Source organism: Chamaea fasciata, unplaced genomic scaffold (genome assembly GCF_029207755.1).
Source record: "Chamaea fasciata isolate MVZ Bird 193981 ecotype frontalis unplaced genomic scaffold, bChaFas1.0.hap1 SCAF_16, whole genome shotgun sequence".
NCBI classification, from domain to species: domain Eukaryota; kingdom Metazoa; phylum Chordata; class Aves; order Passeriformes; family Sylviidae; genus Chamaea; species Chamaea fasciata.
In genome coordinates, this window is record NW_027094101.1 from 8,845,212 (window position 1) to 8,863,715 (window position 18,504).

Consider the following 18,504-nt stretch of genomic DNA (forward strand, 5'->3'; position numbering starts at 1 on the left):
GCAGCCGCCGCGGCGGCACGGAACTACAACTCCCGAGATGCCCCGCGGCCCCACCAAACTGTCCGCTGCCGCTCCGCCTCGGTTTTCCCCCTTTCCCGCCGCCGCTGAACCCGTTCCGGGGTTGGTAAAGACAAAGGGCGGCGACGGTAAAAATAAACAACCGCAACTGAGAAAGGGGAGGAGGTGGCGGCGTCGCTTCCTGCCGGCGGGGTCGGAGGCCGCGCGTCATGTGACTCCAAGATGGCTGCGGGGCCGTGAGGAGGCGGCGGCTCCGGCCATGGCGGCGGCGTGAGGGGGACACGGGGCTGCGGCTGCGGCGGGGCCGGGCCGGGGCTGCGCCGGTGCCTCCCGCGGGGCCCGGCGGTGGCGGGGGGACCGGGGGCGCGTCGCTGCTCCATGTCGGTCCCGTCCTGCGGGAAATATGATCAGCGCCCCTGACGTGGTGGCCTTCACCAGGGAGGAGGAGCTGGAGGATGATCTGTACCGCGAGCCGCCCCTGCCCGAGGAGTACTCGGTGCCGCTGTTCCCCTTCGCCGGCCAGGGCGCCAACCCCTGGGCCAAGGTCGCCGGCTCCAAGTTCACCCGGGACTTCATCCTCATCTCCGAGTTCTCGGAGCAAGTGGGGCCCCAGCCCCTCCTGACCATCCCCGATGACGCCAAAGTGTCGGGCACCTTCGATCTCAATTATTTTTCCCTGCGGATCATGTCTGTGGATTACCAGGCATCCTTCGTGGGGCACCCTCCCGGCTCTGCCTACCCGAAGCTGAACTTCGTGGAGGATTCCAAGGTGGTTCTGGGGGACTCCAAGGAAGGGGCCTTTGCCTACGTGCACCACTTGACCCTGTATGACCTGGAAGCCAGGGGCTTTGTGAGGCCCTTCTGCATGGCCTACATTTCTGCTGACGAGCACAAAATCATGCAGCAGTTTCAGGAACTCTCCACTGAGTTCTCCAAAGCCTCTGAATGCCTGAAGACGGGGAACCGGAAAGCTTTTGCCAATGAGCTGGAAAAGAAACTGAAAGATCTTGACTACACCAGGACCGTCCTGCACAACGAGACTGAGCAACAGAAGAAAGCCAACGACAAGGGGTATTACACGACCCAGGCCATTGAGAAGGCCAACGAGCTGGCCAGTGTGGAAAAGTCAATCATCGAGCACCAAGACCTGCTGAGGCAAATCCGGTCGTATCCCTACAGGAAGCTGAAGGACTCTGAATTCCACCCCTACGAGCCAGAGTGTGCCCTGGACCGGGCTGACGTGAGCGGCGATCAGGACCCGGCTGCCTCCGACCCCGCTGAGCCCGGTGAAACTCCCCTTTACACCCACGTGCCATCCTACACCCCCAAACTCATCAAAGCCAAGTCTGCCAAGTGCTTTGACAAGAAGCTGAAGACACTGGAGGAACTCTGTGATGTTTATTTTTTCACCCAGACCCTTGACCAGTTGCACCATATCGAGAGGACTTTCCGAGGTGATGTGTGTTACCTCCTGACAGAGCAGATCAGCCGGGCTCTCCTGAAGCAGCAGAGTGTCACCAACTTCCTCTTTGAGGATGTGTCTTTCCTGGATGAAAAACCTCCTGAGAAACAGTACAGAGGCTGCCAGGGGCTCGGCCAAGACGCCATAGATGAAAAGTGCTCGGAAGAGTCCCTTGCTCCTAAAGTGGTCATCAGCCTGGGCTCCTACAAGTCCAGTGTGGAGTGTGTGCCCATCAAGATGGAGCAGGAAATGGAGGACTCTGAAGAGCCCAAAATGTCCGAGTCTGTCATGTCCGAGCACCAGGAGAACCTGGACTATCTGGACGCAGATATCAAGGGCAGCATCAGCAGCGGGGAGAGCATTGAGGTGCTGGGCACGGAGAAGTCGGGCTCGGGGCTGACGAAATCGGAGAGCCAGGCCAGCCTGCCCGTCATGCCCAGCCCCCAGGCGGGCCGCAGCAAGGTGGGCAGCCGGCGCACCGTCAGCGAGGACAGCATCGAGGTGCTCAGCACGTGTCCCTCCGAGGCCCTCATCCCAGAGGATTTCAAAGCGAGCTACCCAAGTGCCATTAACGAGGAGCCCTACGTGGATGACGACGAGGGAGGCCTTCGCTTCGCCCCCAGAGCCAACCCGGGCGTCGACGACGGGCAGGACGACGTCTCGAAGCAGGAGAGCTTAGTGCAGGTGGATGCTGCCTGTTGTATCGGGAAGGAGAGTCCCAACTTCCTGGAGCCCCTGCCCGAGCTGGGACAGAAGGAGGAGGACGGGGTGGTGCGGATCCCGCCGCAGCCGTACCGGCCGGCCGAGCAGGGGCTGCGCGGGGGCTTCCCCTCCCACGACGGCCTCTCAGGGGGGCTGCTGCCCTATGAGTTCGACTCTCGCTACCTGTCGGGCAGCAGGGAGGTGAGTAAGAGCAGCCTGGACGAGTGCTCGGACTCCACGAGCTACATCAGCAGCGCCGCCTCCACGTGCTCCGACAGGACCCCGTCCCCCGCCCACCTGGGCAGCGGGGCCGGGGACAGGCACAGGAAGAGGGCGGGGCAGAACGCGCTGCGCTTCATCCGCCAGTACCCCTTCGCCCACCCCGCCATCTACTCCCTGCTCAGCGGGAGGACCCTGGTGGTGCTGGGGGAGGACGAGGCCATGGTCAAGAAGCTGGTGACGGCGCTCTCCATCTTCGTGCCCAACTGCGGCGCCTACGCCAAGCCCGTCAAGCACTGGGTCACCTCCGCGCTGCACCTGGTGGATTTCCAGAAGTGGAAGTTGATTGGACTGCAGAGGTAAACGCGAGGATCTGTTTGCTTTGATAGGGTTGAGGTGTGTGGTAAGAGCTTCCGTCTCAGAGGGCAATGGGTGTGCGATGTTGGTATGAATTGCCAACAGAGCTGCCATGAATTTCTGCTGGTGGGATTTATTTTGGAGAAGGAGTAGACTTGTCTCTTTGTATCCAGCCTCAGTTGTGAGTTAGTGTTTAAAACATCTGCTGGGCACTTGCTTCCTGCCTCAGGTGAGTTATTTGGCCAGGAGGTTTTTGCCTGGCAAAGCAGAGACCAAACACCTGAGTCCTGCTGGGTTCCTGGAGGATCTGATACAACTGTTCCTGAAGTGCCTTGTGTGCTCTGCTTTGCCATCTCCTACTGGAACTCTTCTTGCATTTCTAGCTACAATTTTAGGGTAAATGGTGCTGTGCTGGAGGGGAGAGTTTTCTTGTGGAGCCTATTGAAGAGGTGATGAGATCTGTAGGTCCGAATTGGAGTGCAGCACCTCAGTCTGTGCTAGTGAGGAAGAAAGGCCCCTGGAGCTGTGGAAGGATTGTAGGAAACCTCTGCTGAGGGTGAGAACTGTCCCAAAAACAAGTGCCCCTTCCCAGCACCCATTCCTGAACTGTGGCTTCACAGCTCATATTAGCAGAGAGTGTTTGCTCAGCTCAAGGGCCCTGCCCTTGTTGATGTTATGAAAAGGAATTTTTTTGTGTGTGTTCCAGGATGTGTTCTGTGCTTTGGGTGCAGGTATGGCAGGGAATGGTCATTGCTGTCACCAGTGTGGAAAACATGAGTCAGAGTGGCAGACAGTGCTCAGAGCCAGGCTGGAACAGCTCCTGCAGGAGTGTTTGTAAACAGCAGGAAAATTAAAACACAGAAACCTGCTTTCTGAGCTGCAGAGTATTGTATTGCTGGGGGATGCGGATGGTGAAATTATCCAAAACTGTGAGTTTGCTCTCATTTCCGTGCTTTTGAGGCAAGATGACAGCTCTGCCAACAGCTGCTCACAAGCTCACTGTCTGTCAGGGAGGTTTTTAAAAACCCCAAATGTTTACTCGTTGCTCAATGTTTGTGGTTAGATGCAATTTTTATAAACAGAAATCTTTATTTAAGAGCTGCCTGTAACGTGTCAGTCATTTCAGCTCTCCTCCGTAGAATGTTAATTAAGTGTTCAGTTTAATGTGGGTGCTCTCCACAAACCATTTGTAGGAGGGCTCTGGGAAGGAATTTAGAGGATGAACTATTTATTCCAGGAAGGATCCTGTGTTTCCTAAGGCCAGGTGCTGCCTAGGCCTAGCCCCTACCCCAGTTGGGGCTCCCAGTTTGAGGCTGGGAGCTGTATCTCAGCCCAGCAACTGTCACTACAAAGAATGGAGGAGCTGAAGGGTTTGCGTAGGCTGGTAATTTGCATTTCAATAGCATTAGGTTAAGCTTGGCGGGTAATTGTGTGCTTGTGAGCATGCTGTGGATTTGCACTTGAGTGACAAATAGCCAGGTTCAGCCATGGGATGTGGGTTAAGGATGGTTCTCTCTTTTAGCAAATTCAGAAGGTTCTGCTCCACTCGAGGCCTTGACCACCTCAGAGCAGCTCCCTTACAAAGCGATTTGGGGGGAACGTGGAGCTCTTGGAAAGGGGGGACTGCTTTGGGTTTCTGAGTCACATCAAGAGGCTTCCAGCTGCTCTAAGGTGTGTCTGTTCACCAGAGATGTCTTATCACTCCCTCTCCATGTGGTTGGGGGAGGGAGCCGACCTGAAGTGTGGTGGTTTATGCTGTAGCATGCACAGTACAGATCAGGGCATGCGGGCATCCATGGAATCGAGGTTTCTTCAGGATCTGGCAGGCTGGAGAGCCTCTTTGTCCCCCACAGAGGTCTTGCACCAACTCCTCAACCACAGGGAAACCACAGGGGATTCAGGGCACCACGGACACACCCTGCTGCTTAACTATGTCTGCCCTCCAGCCCTGACCTGTCTCTTGCCGTTGCAGGGCCGTGTCCCCTGCCGGGGTGAACGTGCTGCACGCACTGAGCCGGTACAGCCGCTACCTGAGCGTCCTGGACGCCGACAGCAAGACCCTGCGCTGCCCCCTCTACAAGGGCACCGTGGTGGCCAGGCTGGCCGACCACCGCACGCAGATCAAGCGTGGCAGCACCTACTACATGCACGTCCAAAGCATCCTCACCCAGCTGTGCTCTAAAGCCTTCCTCTTCACCTTCTGCCATCACTTGCACCTCCCCATCAGCGAAAGGGAACCGGAGGAGTCCGTCGTGAGCCGCAGGATGAACTTCCTAAAGCTTCAGCTGGGCCTCACCAATGAAGATATCAAAATCGTGCAGTACTTGGCCGAGCTGCTGAAGCTGCACTACATTCAGGAACCGGGGCAAGGGGGCAACCCCCTGCTCAGATTTGACTATGTTCCCAGCTTTTTGTACAAAATCTAGCCTTGCACAGGCCACGTGTGCCCGCGTGCTCGGGGTCTGACAGAGCTCATCCGTGCTTGACATTGCCGCTGCCTGCAGTAGCTCTCACACATCGGGAAGGGGCCGAGGTGTTGGTGTCTCTGCCCCTCAGAATTCCGGGTCTTTGGGATTTCTGGGTGTTCCCTGTAGCCAAAAGCGTAGATGTTCCATCACATAAACCATCGGGCACTCTGTAAGTGTTAGAAGGGGTGCTGGTAAAGTGGATCAGAGCAGCATCCCAGGGGGGTTATGGCATGAGGGGAGGTGGGCTATCTCGTGGATCAATACTGACTAGTGTGCAGCCCCCCCATGTAGCAGAGCATCCTGCATGCCTCTGCCAGAGCCCTGAGCACTGTCAGTCCCTTCCACAGAGCCAGGGCTGTGACCAGAGGTGTAAAGGCCGTGTGAAGTTTTGTATCCACTGATGTGTCTGTCCTGTGAGTGTAGCTCAGAGCCCCCTGGCAGAGCGGCAGCTCACAGGTCTGTGCACAGCCACGGTGGATGGTGTCCCTTCCTGTAATTTCTGAGTTTCTGGGCACTTCCCAGGATAGGTTGTCCGTGGGTGAGTGGGAGCACAGCAGAGGCACACGTGCTTCTCTGCAGGAAGGGTTTCCCAGTTTCTCCCAGCTTTGTTGCAATCAGGAAGGTGGAAGCAGTCCCTGGCGAGCCCCGAGGCGCCAGCCGCTGTGAATGTAGAGCACTGTGCCTTGTCCATTTGTCACGTCCCATTTGCTGGGCAGCCTCCGAGCAGGCTGGAGGGAGACTGGGAATCCTCAGAGCCTCTGAGGTCAGGGGTGGCTTTTTAAAGACAGAAGGGAACTGAAGGAGGGTGAGGACCCTCTTTTTAGGTGCTTTTTGTGATGGGGAAACCATGTGATTCAGCTGGAGCCACGCTGTGAGACAGCAGTTGCCACAGGCTGCCTGGCTGGTGAGGTACAAGTGCTCAGGAGAGATGGGGGATGAATGTACTGGATTTTATGTTCTATCCATAATAGTTTATTTTATTTTTTCTTCCGTTGAGGAGTTGGCGTTTGTGGTAAAACAGGGCTGGCATTGCTGCGTGCTGCTCCTGGCTGAGCCATTGTCACATCCTGACTACCTCTCCCGGGGCTCCTGGGTGGCTCTGGATGGGGCAGAACTGCTGCTCTCTGAGCCTGGGTACTGAGACCTTTCCCTTTCAAAGCTTCTGTGCCATAAAGGATGTGCCACCAACGTGGTGACACTCCCAGATCGTTCCTGTCAGTGCTGAAAGCTTTGTGCCCGGGTGCAGTGCTTCCCTCTGGAGTCTCGTGGGTGATGCTGGACCCAGGCTGCTCTGCCTCGTGCCATGTGGCAATAGCAGCTCCCAAGGTACTTCTAAGTAAGAAAAGTCTTGCTAGGAAAGGTAATCTTGGTTTTAATTCTTAATTCTTTTTTTTTAATGCTGATTCTGGGGTGAGAACAGCTGAGATCGTACAAGAGCTGATCTGTTCTTTGGTTTGTTGGTTTTTGTTGTTTTTATTTCAATTTCTGTTTATGGTGATAATGTGAGGCAGCTTTGGAGATGAATGTGATCTTCTTTCTGAGCCCAGGAAGTTTCTCTTAACAGCCTGGGGTCCCCCAGTGTGGCTTAGACCCCAATGAGACTTGCTGTGAGACCTGCACTCCTCCAAAACCATGTCCTGGAGGCAGGGAGGCCCCCTGGAGAGGCTGTCATTTTGCACCAGCATCTGTGCCTCAGGATTGTGCCACCTTTTCCTCTCCCCTGGGGTATAAACCAACAGGGCAGAAAGGCTGTTTTTAAGGTTATTGCTGTTTGTGGTGGCTCAGCCAATTTGGCTTGTGGTACACTCCAGAGAGATTTCCTGGGTCAGGGGCTGCTTGTGATGGTGTTTTGAGGTCGTGGTTGGAAGCAGTGTGGCCTTTGCTGAAGGTGAGCAGTGTTTCTCTGAGGCTGCTCACCATTTTAGCATGTTCAAAGCCTTTTCCCGTCCTACCTGTGCCCTCCTGTCTCATGTGCACTGAGTCTGCTGGTGAAAGGCCTCCGTGTCCATCAAACTGGCTGCTTCCTGAAGTGACTCACGGTGCCCCCTGATGGATTCATGCACACCCAAACTTCCACACTAAAGCTGAGGTGAGATTCCCTGGGGGAAGAGGCTTCTTGGTAGATGAGTAATGCAGGTGGCACCAGGCAGATGAAAGCTCCTAGCATCCTGCTCTGGAGCAGTGCTCAAAACAGGAGCTTGTTTCCTGCTGAAAAACTACCTAGTGCTGTTTGGGTTTAAGGAGGGAGGGAGGGAGAGACTTTTTTCCTGCTGACTCACTCACGTCTTCCTCCAGTGTGGAGTGGGAGAAATGATTTGTGGTGGCTCATCTTAGTCACAGTGGTGTCGACCTGCAGTGTTCAGCTGTGCTCATAAATTGATAAATAACTCACTTCTTGCTCCCTCTGTCCAACCTGTAGTATCTGATATTCAAGGCCGTGTTGAGCAATACTTGCACTACCACCTGTCTGACCTGCTTCACCTCTCTGCCACAAAGCAGCTGTGACTGGGGAGGATGCCCCGGGGGCTTGGCTGGAACATCACTCGATTCCTGATTCCCAACGGGAGCTCTGGGATTATCTGCAACTGGGAGCTGTGGAGAAACACGCCCTGGAGTGCTTGTCCTCCTCTTGGCAGTGTAACCTCTGAACTTGGACTGGAAAGGAGGAGTTAGCACCGGGCTGTGGCACCTCAGTGCATTTGGAGCTCTCTCTGCTCGTGGTGGCAGAAACTGGGGGGATTCCGAGCGCAGCTGGTGTTTGGGAGCTGAATTCCTCTTTCCTCTGTAATTTCTCTGTCTCTGTTGTTCTGCTCCTGTACAGTACAGATCCCTGTATTGGCACTTTAGGACTTTTCCCTGTCTCTGGTGTTGTACCTCACCAGTTTCTGATATTCACAGACTAAAAGCCACACAACCTTTGCACTGACAGCTCCCGCCATGAGTTCTGGCACGTGTGTCGTCGTCCTTGCCTGAGCCATCCTTCCACCAGGAGCAGGGCGGGTTTTTGGCAGCGGCAGTGCCATCCTCACCAGCCTTTCAGCTGCCTGAGCCAGCTGTGCCCTGCATGGCCGTCCCCTGCTTCCGTGAGTGCTGCCAGCCCAGCATGTCCCCGCTCCCGCACGGCCACGCTGGCTCCCTCCTCCTGCCGGGGGGAGGAGGTGTTGGACCTGCCCGAGAATTCATCAGAGCAGAAGCCTCGCCCTGCCAGGAGGGAGGGAGGGAGGGCTCCTGTTTCCCACTCCTGTTCTTCCCAGCCCCTGCTCTGCTCTCCACTAACCCCCTGCTTCCAGCTCCCACCCCAGGAGGGTCAGCCATAGCTGTAGGTGATCTTAACCCTACAAAGGTTTCATTTCTCAGAGAACAGTGCTCAGATTTCCTTTCATCTAATAGCAATCACTTCTGAGCAGCTCTACAGCTGCCTTGCCTCGGCAGGGAGGAGCTGCCTATACTCTAGCAATATTCACTGTGGTGGGAGGGTGGGAGAGGCACTCCAGGGATGGGAGCTGATGGCTCTGTGCCCCCAGGCCAGTTCTTTGGGTTTTGTTGAGCCTGAGAGTCCTGAGCCCCCTGGTCTGGTGATGGGGGCCAGCCCACACTGCAGATTCCAGGAGCTGGGCAGGACCTGGGGCTTGTAGCAGCACAGTGAGAAGGCTCCTGTAACAGGGTCTGAGGGAATTCAGGGAGCTGCCCAGGCTGCAGGAGAACACCTGCCTCAGAGCACAATGTCAAGAGCACCAAACTGTACCCCGATGTTGGAGGGCTCACAAGCCCCCCACCCACTGCTCCCCAAGATAGATTTAACTGGAAGGCAGAAGGAGGGTACCCAGTCCTGCCGGCGGCACGGCTGCTGGCACGGGGATGGGGCTGGGCTCAGAGCTGCCTCTGAGGGCTGCCAGGAGGCTGTGATGAATTCTCATCTTATTTTAAAAAGCACTGTATCCTATTCCTGCATGTTGAGTTCCGTGTGTGTGCCTGTGTGTGCCGAATGCTTGCGTCAGTAGTTAGGGCGAGTGTGACCGGGAGGAATCTAAGAAGCATGTCTTAGTGTCGTGCTGTAAGTGTTACTGCACAAGAGTTTAACAGATGTTAACACCAAATGACTAGTCTGAGAAATGTACTTTTAAAAAAAAAATATTTATTTGGGTTCAGATATTTTTGAAATACAAAAAAAAAAAAAAAAATTGTCGTATTTTTTAAAGCTTATAATTCTTGTCATACATCGTGGTTAAATTCTTAATTTTACCGTGCTTATTAAAAAATTGTTCAACCTAAGCTTTGTGCCAAGGGATCTGAGAAAATACTGGAGGATCTGGTTAGGATGGGATGGTGATCCCAGGAGGGATGTTCAGGACAAGGCTTGGCCTTGTAATAGCCTGTGGAGGTGGCAAGGCACATAGGATGAAAGGGGAATCCTCGAGGCTGAAACCAGGGGGACCTTTAGTGGGTGTGAGGTTTCTTGTGCAGCTGGAGCCCCATCCCTCACACTGCCATGGGCAGGGTGTCCGGGGAATGTGGACAGAGCAGCCTAAATCTCATCTGCTGCTCCACAGCCAGCAGGAGCTGGGTGGCACCTGGCCATGAAATGAGGGTGGCCTGGTGCTTGGTCACAGTGCTGACACAGTGGTGAAGGGCTGGTATCCCCATGGGGGTTGTACTCATGGGGTCTCTGTGCCCCACGTGGGAGGGGAAAGGGGAGTAAGAGCTAAAGGAAGAGCTGCTGCTGCAGTTCCACAGGGAAGTGCTGGGAGAAGGCACTGGGGTGTTGGTCTCAGGCTGGGGATTGTGAGCATGCCACAATCTTGGGTACTCCCGTGGCTCTGGAGCGGGCAGGTCAGCGTCCCCTTACAGGACAGGCAGCCCTGGGAGCGGGAATGTGGCTGCGAAGGCTTCTACCTCTTCCTTCAGTGCCTTCAGCTCCCCACGGTATTTTGGGTCCTCCAATTTGTCCTTGAATTCCTTCAGCGTGGCCTTGGGGCTCATGTCCTTCTGCACACGCAGAGCCAGCTCGATCCCTGCCAGGACAGGAGATGTCTTGGTCAGCCCTTGCAGTTGCTGCATCCCACGGCTCTCCCAGCCCGGCTGCTCCCTGGGACACAGCCCTGCTCCCTCCCCTCTTCCCATCTGAAGGACTTGCCACCCTGGGAAACAAGCTGGAACTCCTGAGGACAACTGGGAGAAAACTGTGAGAGGGACAGGATTGGGATTAGGGCAGTGGGGAAGAGTTTGGCTGGTCCCAGCTGTGGCCAGATGTCCTCCCCCACATCCAGATGTGGTTATTCCTCATTTGTGGGTGTGCTGCCTTGCCAGCTGTGGGGATGGCTCCAGCGTGGCTCTCCCAGGGAAGCTGCCTTGTCCCAGGCTGGTGCTGGAGCTGAGGCCCAGTCCCACAGACTCACCTCTGTGGATGTACTGGGCCACCTTGCGGAAATCATCCTGCCGGAATCCACGCGAGGTGAGAGCCGGCGTCCCGAACCGGAGCCCGCTGGGGCGCAGGGCGCTGACATCACCTGCACCACAACGAGGCACACGTCACCAAACCTGGCACCAAAACCACCCCCTGTGGAGTTTCAGGCTCCTGGAGAGGACCAGGAGCTGGCAGGGCTTTTGAGATCCCTCACCAGGGCACGTGTTCTTGTTGCAGGCGATGGAGCAGAGCTCTAGCACCCGCTCGGCCCGGCCGCCGTCTGTGCCTTTGCTACGCAGGTCCACGAGGATCAGGTGGTTGTCAGAGCCCCCTGCAAAGAGAGGGGCTTGGTGGGCATGTGGGCTTGGGGAAATGCTGCTCCCGCAAGGAGACTTCAGCAAAAGAAGACTTGAGATTTAACAAGGGGCCAAATGAAGGTATCCACGAAGTGCTGCCAGGGTCAGCCCCATCCCACTGCCAAGACGTGTCCTCACCTGTGACGATGTCGTAGCCCATCTCCATCAGCGCTGATGAGAGTGCCTTGCAGTTGGCCACCACCTGCTGCTGGTAAGCCTTGAACTCAGGTGTCATGGCCTGATGCAGTGCCACAGCGATCCCTGCAGAGAGAGGAAGGCCAGGGTCAGTTTTGGGGGGCTCCCACCGGCAATGGCGCTGCCAGCAGAAGCCATACTGGAGCTGAACAAACTAATGGACTGAGCCTTCCTCTCCCCTAACCAGGCTGGTGACATCGCTGTGAGCCAAACCACAGGGTAAGACAGGCTTGGTCACTCCTTGGGCAATGCTGGATCAACCAACTGCCTTTTGCCACACTGTCCCCAGGCTGTGAGCCCTGTGGGGCAGCTGGTGCCTCCTGTGCTGCTGCTGTGGGTCAGAGCCCTGCCAGGACGCCTTTTCCAGCTCCCTTTGCCGTGCTGGAGCTGGCAGCCAGCCTGGCTGCATACCTGCAATGGCGTGGTTGTGTGGGCCTCCCTGCAGCCCCGGGAACACCGCCTGGTTGATGAGGCTCTCCAGGTTGTAGAGGGTCTCCTTGCCTGTCTTGGGGTCCACGCTGCGGGTGCCTGCAAGACGGAGGGCACGATGACAAGGCAGCACAGCCACCCTTCTCCCACGAGCTGCTTTCACCCCCTGGCCACTCAGAGCAGGCAATAGTGCTTGTTCCTCTTCAAATCTGAGCCAGGGTTAGCCCAGGGAAGCTCCCCAGACACTCCCAGGATCTTCCTGCCCTCCATCCCAGTCAGAGCAGGAAGGAGCGTTAACTTGCAGCGTTTTCCCCGGCACCCCGGGCAGGTCGGGCACCTTTGCGGTAGAAGATCATGCCGGCCCTGCAGCCCCGCAGGGTCTTGTGGGTGGTGGTGGAGACGATGTCGCAGTGCTCGAAGGGCGAGGGCACCACGCCAGCGGCCACCAGCCCGCTGATGTGGGCCATGTCGGCCATGAGGTAGGCCCCGTTGTCGTCGGCGATCTTCCGCATGCGCGCGTAGTCCAGGTTCCGTGAGTAGCAGCTGACACCTGCGGGGACAGGCGGTGATGTGCAGATGTGCAGGACCCTGGGACAGCCCCAGCTCCTTCCAGGGTGGCTGTGTTGGAGGTTTCCTCCCAGCACTGCAGCATCCACGGGCATTCGGGGGTGCTGCTGGCTTCAGGAAGTCACCCCCACCCAGGCTGTGCCACCAGGAAGGTGGGTACAGGTGTGATCCTTACCTGCTATGATCAGCTTGGGGTGGAAGAGCCGGGCGTTCTCCTCCAGCTGGTCATAGTCGATGTAACCGGTCTTGGGGTTGACCTGGGAGAGGAAGAGGAGGGTTCAGCCACCTTGCTGTGGTGAAGGTCAGCTGCAATGCTGTCCTGCAGGAGGGGGTGCTGGCAGCCTGATGCTGGTACTTTTAACTTTAAGAGGCATCAACATTTATGATAACTGCATCCTGGCTCCGGCTGGAGCAGCTCTCTGTACCTTGTAGGGCATGGACTCGAAGAAGACAGAGGTGGCAGAGATCTTCTTCTTGTCTGTCATGAACCCGTGGGTGAGGTGGCCACCGTCGGGCAGGTCCAGCCCCATGATCCTGCCGTGGGGCTCCACCAGGGCCGTGTACACCGCAAAGTTTGCGGGTGACCCTGCAGCGAGAGCACACTGGGCTGGTTATGATTGCTGGGGCACACAGAGGCCTGGGCAACTGTCCTGGCTCTCCTGAGCACCCCAATACCTGAGTAGGGCTGGACGTTGACTCCCCACTTCTGGGGGTCGAGCCTGTAGGCCTGCAGGGCTCTCTTCTGGCACAGCCTTTCCAGCTCGTCCACAAACTCCGTCCCACCATAGTACCTGCAGTAAAGGACAGGGCAGCGGGTAAAACCAAACTCATTACTCAGAACAGTTCCTGTGACCAAGCTGGGGAGAAACTGGGGTGATGCCCTGTTTGTGCAGCCACAGCAGACGTGACCCTGCTGAGACTGTCCCGTGTGTGGCCAAGGACAGAGGCTGAGAAGGTCAGAGCCTGTCCTGGAAGAGCCTGGCTGCCAGCATAAGGACATCACTTCCTTCCCTGAGGTGAGGCCTGGCAGGATGGGGGGTTCCTCTCCCACTGTATGAGGGTTTGGGTGGGTGGGCCTTGGCCCCAGCCCCATACCTCTGTCCTGGGTAACCCTCGGAGTATTTGTTGTTCATGCAGGATCCTAGGGCCTCCAGGACTGCTCGGCTTGCAAAGTTCTCCGATGCAATTAACTCCAGCCCCAACCTCTGCCGCTGCTTCTCCTTCTTGATGATGCTGTGCACCTTTGGGAGAGGAGAGAAATGGCTTGACCCATGCTGGCTCTGCACAGAGATGTGGATGCTCCACCACAGGGACAGGGCTTGGAGAGGGGCCTGGAAAGGTGCTGGAGAACGGAGACACGATCCCTTCTTGGTGCAGCTGATCCCAACCAATCATAGAGAGGGCACAGGGGATGGATGGGTTCCAGCAGCTCGGCCTTGGACCCTGCCATGTCCCTGGCTCGACGAGGTCAGCATCCCCACGTCTGGCTGGGGGATGAATGAAGCAGCTGGGCAGGAGCCAGGAAGGGGCTCTCACCTCTGGGTCGTTGGTGTCCAGTGGCTCCATCACCATCTTGTTATGGGAGGCCCAGAGCTCGGCGCTGGGGAGGCCCTGTGTTGAGCTCGCCATGGTGCTGCTGCTGCTGGGTCCAGGTCACCTGCCAGGGGAGCAGGGAGTCTGTGGGATGGCAACAGGGCTGCGTGCCACCACATCTCCCTGTGTGCTGCCTGCTGCCATCCCATGTATTCCCTGAGATCAGCCATGGGCTGTTGGGTGAGGAAAACACACACAACCCTCAGGCTTCCCCTTCTGATTTAAGGTCAGTTTAATCACAGTGCTTTGATAATGTCTGATACTCTCCCATCTCCACCCTTCTCTGAGCTCCCCCTGCCCAGCTCGGCAGTGCCTGATGTTTAATTTCAGGGGCAGTGAAGTGCTCACACCCACAGATCTCGATTTTACACACGCTATGATGCCCACCATGCTTAAACCTCTTGGCTGCTTTCCCTTGGGCAAAACCCCAGCAGGTCAGAGTCCTGCCCCAAACCCTGACTGAAGCATCTTGTGGAGCTGAGAGGCCCTGAGCGGCAGCAGTTCTGCCTCTGCTTGGTTCCATGGCATGGGTGATGCCAGGTCTGGCAGGAGCCCTCCAGCCCAGTTGATGCCACTGCTGCTCTTGGGGAAGGACTAACAGCCCAGCTGCTGCCTTGGCAGGAAACAATGCATCTTTTTACTCATTAACCCCGCAAGGACGGGTGAAGGTCTGTGAGCAGGTTATTAAGCAATGCCACATGGTTTCCTTGTGCCAAGTTGCCGAAGTCCATTCACGCCGCCCTCACGCTGGGCAGGGATGTTCAGCCATGCTCTGGCCCAAGCCCAGGCCTCACTGGCAGGGTGGGAATCCTCACTGCCAGAGAGGCTGGGCTGGGCAAAGGGCTGCGAGGGGAAGTGCTCCGGCTCTGGGCAGGATGCCTGGGTCCTGCATGTCCCCACAGCACAGGTTGCTGAGCACTCACACTCACTGCTTCTGGCTCAGCGGGAGCAGAGCTGCCATTCCCAATCAGGATGAGACCCCCCCACCATGTCCCCTCTGATGGTGGACATCTGGCACCTCACCTGGGGAACCCCATCCCCGAAGCTCCATCTCCACCTGGTTCCGCATCCCCTGTATCCCGACTCCATCACCTCCCGCATCCCGAGAGCTTGGTGGCGCGCCCCTCTGCCCTGCCCCGGGTGGCGGGGACCGGCGCTGCCTGGCCACTGTCGTGCCCCAGCCCTGCTCCCCCCACGCCGCACGCCCCGGCCCCGGCCCCGGCCCCGGCCCCGGCCCCGGCCCCGGCCCCGGCCCCGGCCCCGGCCCCGGCCCCGGCCCCGGCCCCGGCCCCGGCCCCGGCCCCGGTCCTTACCCGATCCAATTTCCAACACCGCGCGGGATTCCGCGCGCTACCATAGCCCGGCCGGGCCTCGCCCCTCCGCGCCGCGACCAATCAGCGCCGCGCTCCGCCCCGGCACCGGCGGCGGGGAATACGCTCGGGAAGCGGCTGAGCCAATCAGCGCCGCGCTCTGCCCCCTCCCCGTCTCCCATTGGCCCGCGCCGGGGCGGGGCTGGCGGCGCGGCCCGCACGTGGCGCCCGGGGCACGGGTGACCTTGGCCGGGAGGGGCGGGGGGCCCGCTGCTGTCACCCCTCCTCTGCCGTCACCCCTCTGCTGTCACCCCTCCTCTGCCGTCACCCCTCTGCCGTCACCCACAGCTCCAGCCCTGCCTGCCGTGCACCCCCAGACCCACAGCTCCAGCCCTGCCTGCCGTGCACCCCCAGGTGCTTCTCCCCCAGCCCTGCAGTGTTCCCACGGTCCCACGACTTCCCCCGTGAGCCAAAGGAAGGGATGCCCCAACACCCTGCACCGGGCAGGGAGCATTTCCAGGCAGCCCCAAAACTCCCCCAGCCAAAACCGTGTGTCCAGGACAGCTGGTGTGCCAGGCCCTGGCACAGGTTGGGCACGTTGTCGCTGCTGTGGGGAGCAGAGCTGGCGCTGTCCCCGCTCGCAGCAGGGCACCCCGGTGCCCGGAGGGATTTCTGGGTGCTCGGGAGGGAGAGATGCCAGGGGAATGAATGGCGCACGCAGGAGAGAAGCCGTGTTTTCTTCATTCATCAAATCCGAGTTAGTGGGTGGGCTTGGCCAACCGGCCCCAGGGAACGTGCACCCTTCTGGAGCTTCAGGGGTTAAATCAACACACCACAAATTGAGGAAGAAGATTAGGGAATAAGTGATCCTACTAAATTCCTCGTGATCCCAAGCCATGGGAAAATGGGGCGAGGCAGTGTGAATCACCCTGTAGAGGAGCAGCAGAAGGGGAGTCAGTCAGGAGGGTGAGACCACCCGCTGTGGGCAGAGCAGCCAAGGAACAGCCGGGTGAGTCCTGCCAGGATCTGCCAAGGCAAGTGCCAGGATGAACAGGAGAGAGATGAGGGTGGGCTTACTAGAGGGTAGTGGGTGGGTAAAAGGGGCTATGGTTACATTTGGATACAGCTCAGGTGATTTTCTGCACCTCCCTGGAAGGGGCTTGGTGAAGAAATGGTCTGTTAACATCATTGTTACCAGTCTAGATAGTCTTTGCTGTCAAAATTTGTTACTGGTCATCCAAAGAGGACTCCTCGCAGTGGGGGGATCTGGGTTTCCATGGTTTTGCTGCTGGCCCATGCTGGATTGCTGCTGTGGGCCGTTGATGAAGGTGTTGTTCTGACACACTGACACCAGCAGCAACACTGGGGTTGGTTTCTCTGGTCGGGGTGGTTTCTGTGAAGTGCTGCACATGCTATAGAGAAAGACTTTATATAAATTATAAATTCATTGATCTAATCTGGCTTTTCACACACATTTTGTGCACAGTTGCTGGCAAAGATTTTCAACTCTCTTGAGCTGCAGATAACAGCTCTGTTGTGATTTCAGGTCTTGGCTTGCTAGTGATGGACAGCACCTCTTCCTCCCCTTCCCCCTTCTCTGCCAGCTGCCCCACGGAGCAGCCTGAGAACGCCACTGACCATGACTACTACTCTGGCCTCCAGAAGACCATGCACATCCTCTCCATGGTGGTGTACAGCATCGCCTGTCTGCTGGGGGTGACAGGGAACGGCCTCGTCATTTGGATTGCAGGCTTCAAGATGAAGAAGACGGTGAATTCCATCTGGTTCCTCAACCTGGCCATAGCTGACTTCATCTTTACCTTCTTCCTGCCCCTCAGCATCGCTTACACCGCCCTGGGCTTCCACTGGCCCTTTGGGAAGCTCCTGTGCAAGCTGAACAGCACCATTGCCTTCCTCAACATGTTTGCCAGCGTCTTCCTCCTGACGGTCATCAGCATTGACCGCTGCGTTTCTGTGGCCTTTCCCGTCTGGTCTCACAACCGCAGAAGCCCGGAGTTGGCGGCCAGGGTCGCTCTGGGGACGTGGGTCCTGGCTGTCCTGCTCAGCTCCCCGTACCTCGTCTTTCGGGACACGGTGGTCAGCTCCAGGAACATCACCAGCTGTTACAATAATTTTGCGCTGTCTGATGACTACGCATCTGAGGCGACGCGCAGGCTGTGGAGGATGCGGCACAAAGCCATGATCGTCACACGGTTCTTATGTGGGTTCCTCATCCCCTTCATGGTGATTCTCATCTGCTACAGTGTCGTGGCTGTCAAGCTGAAAAGAAGGCAGTTGGCCAACTCTGCAAAGCCCTACAGAATCATCATTGCTGTCACAGTCTCGTTTTTCCTCTGTTATTTCCCCTATCACGTCTTCTCCTTGCTGGAAATATCCAAAAACTCTTCCAGCCATGAGATGAAACTGGCCCTTTACATAGGGATTCCCTTGGTTTCCAGCCTTGCTTTCTTCAACAGCTGCATCAACCCCATCCTGTATGTCTTTGTGGGGCCTGATTTCAAGGAGAAGTTTCGTCAGTCCATCCTGTCGACCTTTGAAGGGGCCTTCAGTGAGGAGTCGGTCCTGGGCAGCCTGACTGGCCGGCGCAAGTCCAGGTCTGCTTCGGAAGTAGAGGTCCCGAGGGTCTGAGCAGCAGCTGGTGTGGAATGGGGTTCTTTTCTCTGCAATTTCCCTCATTTCAGAGCTCAAATCATGGGACTGGAGACTGTGAAGGGCTGCACTCGCTAACGAGGCATGATTTCCTGTTTTGGAGGTGTCTCAAATATGCTATGATTTAACATACAATGGGAATGGAAGAACTCTCTGGAGCTGCAGCAAGGTACCAGCCAAAGTAGCAGCATTTTACTCCTTGTGCCTTTTGACTCTTGTTTATGGAGCCTTTATAGAAAGAGGGTTAAATGCAATGGCTGTATGTAATTTTGTGGGGAATGCAATAGTGAGTAAGACACTCATCTTTTCTCTCCTCAGGCAGGAAAAATCAGTGATGATGCTGCTGTTCTCAGATTTGATGTACAGCATAAGTATTTCTGAGCAATGCTTGTCTCTGTGTTTGACATGTTTCCAGCCCTTAAATAGCAGAGATCTGATACTTTGTGCTGTTGGTGAATGAATATTAACCCCCAATAAACTTGTGTGAAACATACCCAGCCTGTTGTGTTGCCTGTGGAATAAAACACTTGATCCAACCTGACCAAGCAGGTTCATCTTTGGTAACAGAACAAGTAGATAAAAAGATTAAATATCTAGAATTTGGAAACAAACCACTGGTATTAGCAGCAGCTCTGTGAGTGAGGCAGACAGGACATGGCCTGGGTGTGAGGACTTGCCTGGGGCATCTGATTGCCAGACCGTGGCTATGGTTTATTGTTGGGTACATTTGAAAATCAGTGATTAGGAGGAGAAC

The 18,504-nt window shown here is 56.7% G+C and overlaps 3 protein-coding genes across 4 annotated transcripts; 2 read left to right on the forward strand and 1 right to left on the reverse strand.

Moving 5' to 3' along the window:
* Nucleotides 1-373: 373 nt before the first annotated feature.
* SMCR8 (SMCR8-C9orf72 complex subunit) lies at nucleotides 374-6,213 on the forward strand. The gene is made up of 2 exons (XM_066197759.1): nucleotides 374-2,760; nucleotides 4,731-6,213. The coding sequence occupies exons 1-2, from the start codon at nucleotides 422-424 to the stop codon at nucleotides 5,182-5,184; spliced, it is 2,793 nt and encodes a 930-aa protein (XP_066053856.1). The 5' UTR covers nucleotides 374-421; the 3' UTR covers nucleotides 5,185-6,213.
* Nucleotides 6,214-9,339: 3,126 nt separating this feature from the next.
* SHMT1 (serine hydroxymethyltransferase 1) lies at nucleotides 9,340-15,151 on the reverse strand. 2 transcript variants are annotated; one of them, XM_066197760.1, is made up of 12 exons: nucleotides 15,084-15,151; nucleotides 13,714-13,834; nucleotides 13,273-13,418; nucleotides 12,853-12,968; nucleotides 12,603-12,763; nucleotides 12,353-12,434; nucleotides 11,948-12,160; nucleotides 11,593-11,709; nucleotides 11,125-11,247; nucleotides 10,845-10,961; nucleotides 10,623-10,733; nucleotides 9,340-10,238 (listed from the first exon to the last, which is right to left on the reverse strand). In XM_066197760.1, the coding sequence occupies exons 2-12, from the start codon at nucleotides 13,804-13,806 to the stop codon at nucleotides 10,069-10,071; spliced, it is 1,449 nt and encodes a 482-aa protein (XP_066053857.1). In that variant the 5' UTR covers nucleotides 13,807-13,834; nucleotides 15,084-15,151; the 3' UTR covers nucleotides 9,340-10,068. The 2 variants fall into 2 exon arrangements, with proteins under 2 accessions (XP_066053857.1, XP_066053858.1); XM_066197761.1 differs by lacking the exon at nucleotides 15,084-15,151 and adding an exon at nucleotides 14,794-14,945.
* Nucleotides 15,152-16,637: 1,486 nt separating this feature from the next.
* On the forward strand, nucleotides 16,638-18,064 carry LOC136297879 (chemerin-like receptor 1). Its single transcript, XM_066198183.1, has one exon. The coding sequence runs from the start codon at nucleotides 16,644-16,646 to the stop codon at nucleotides 17,727-17,729; it is 1,086 nt and encodes a 361-aa protein (XP_066054280.1). The 5' UTR covers nucleotides 16,638-16,643; the 3' UTR covers nucleotides 17,730-18,064.
* Nucleotides 18,065-18,504: the final 440 nt, after the last annotated feature.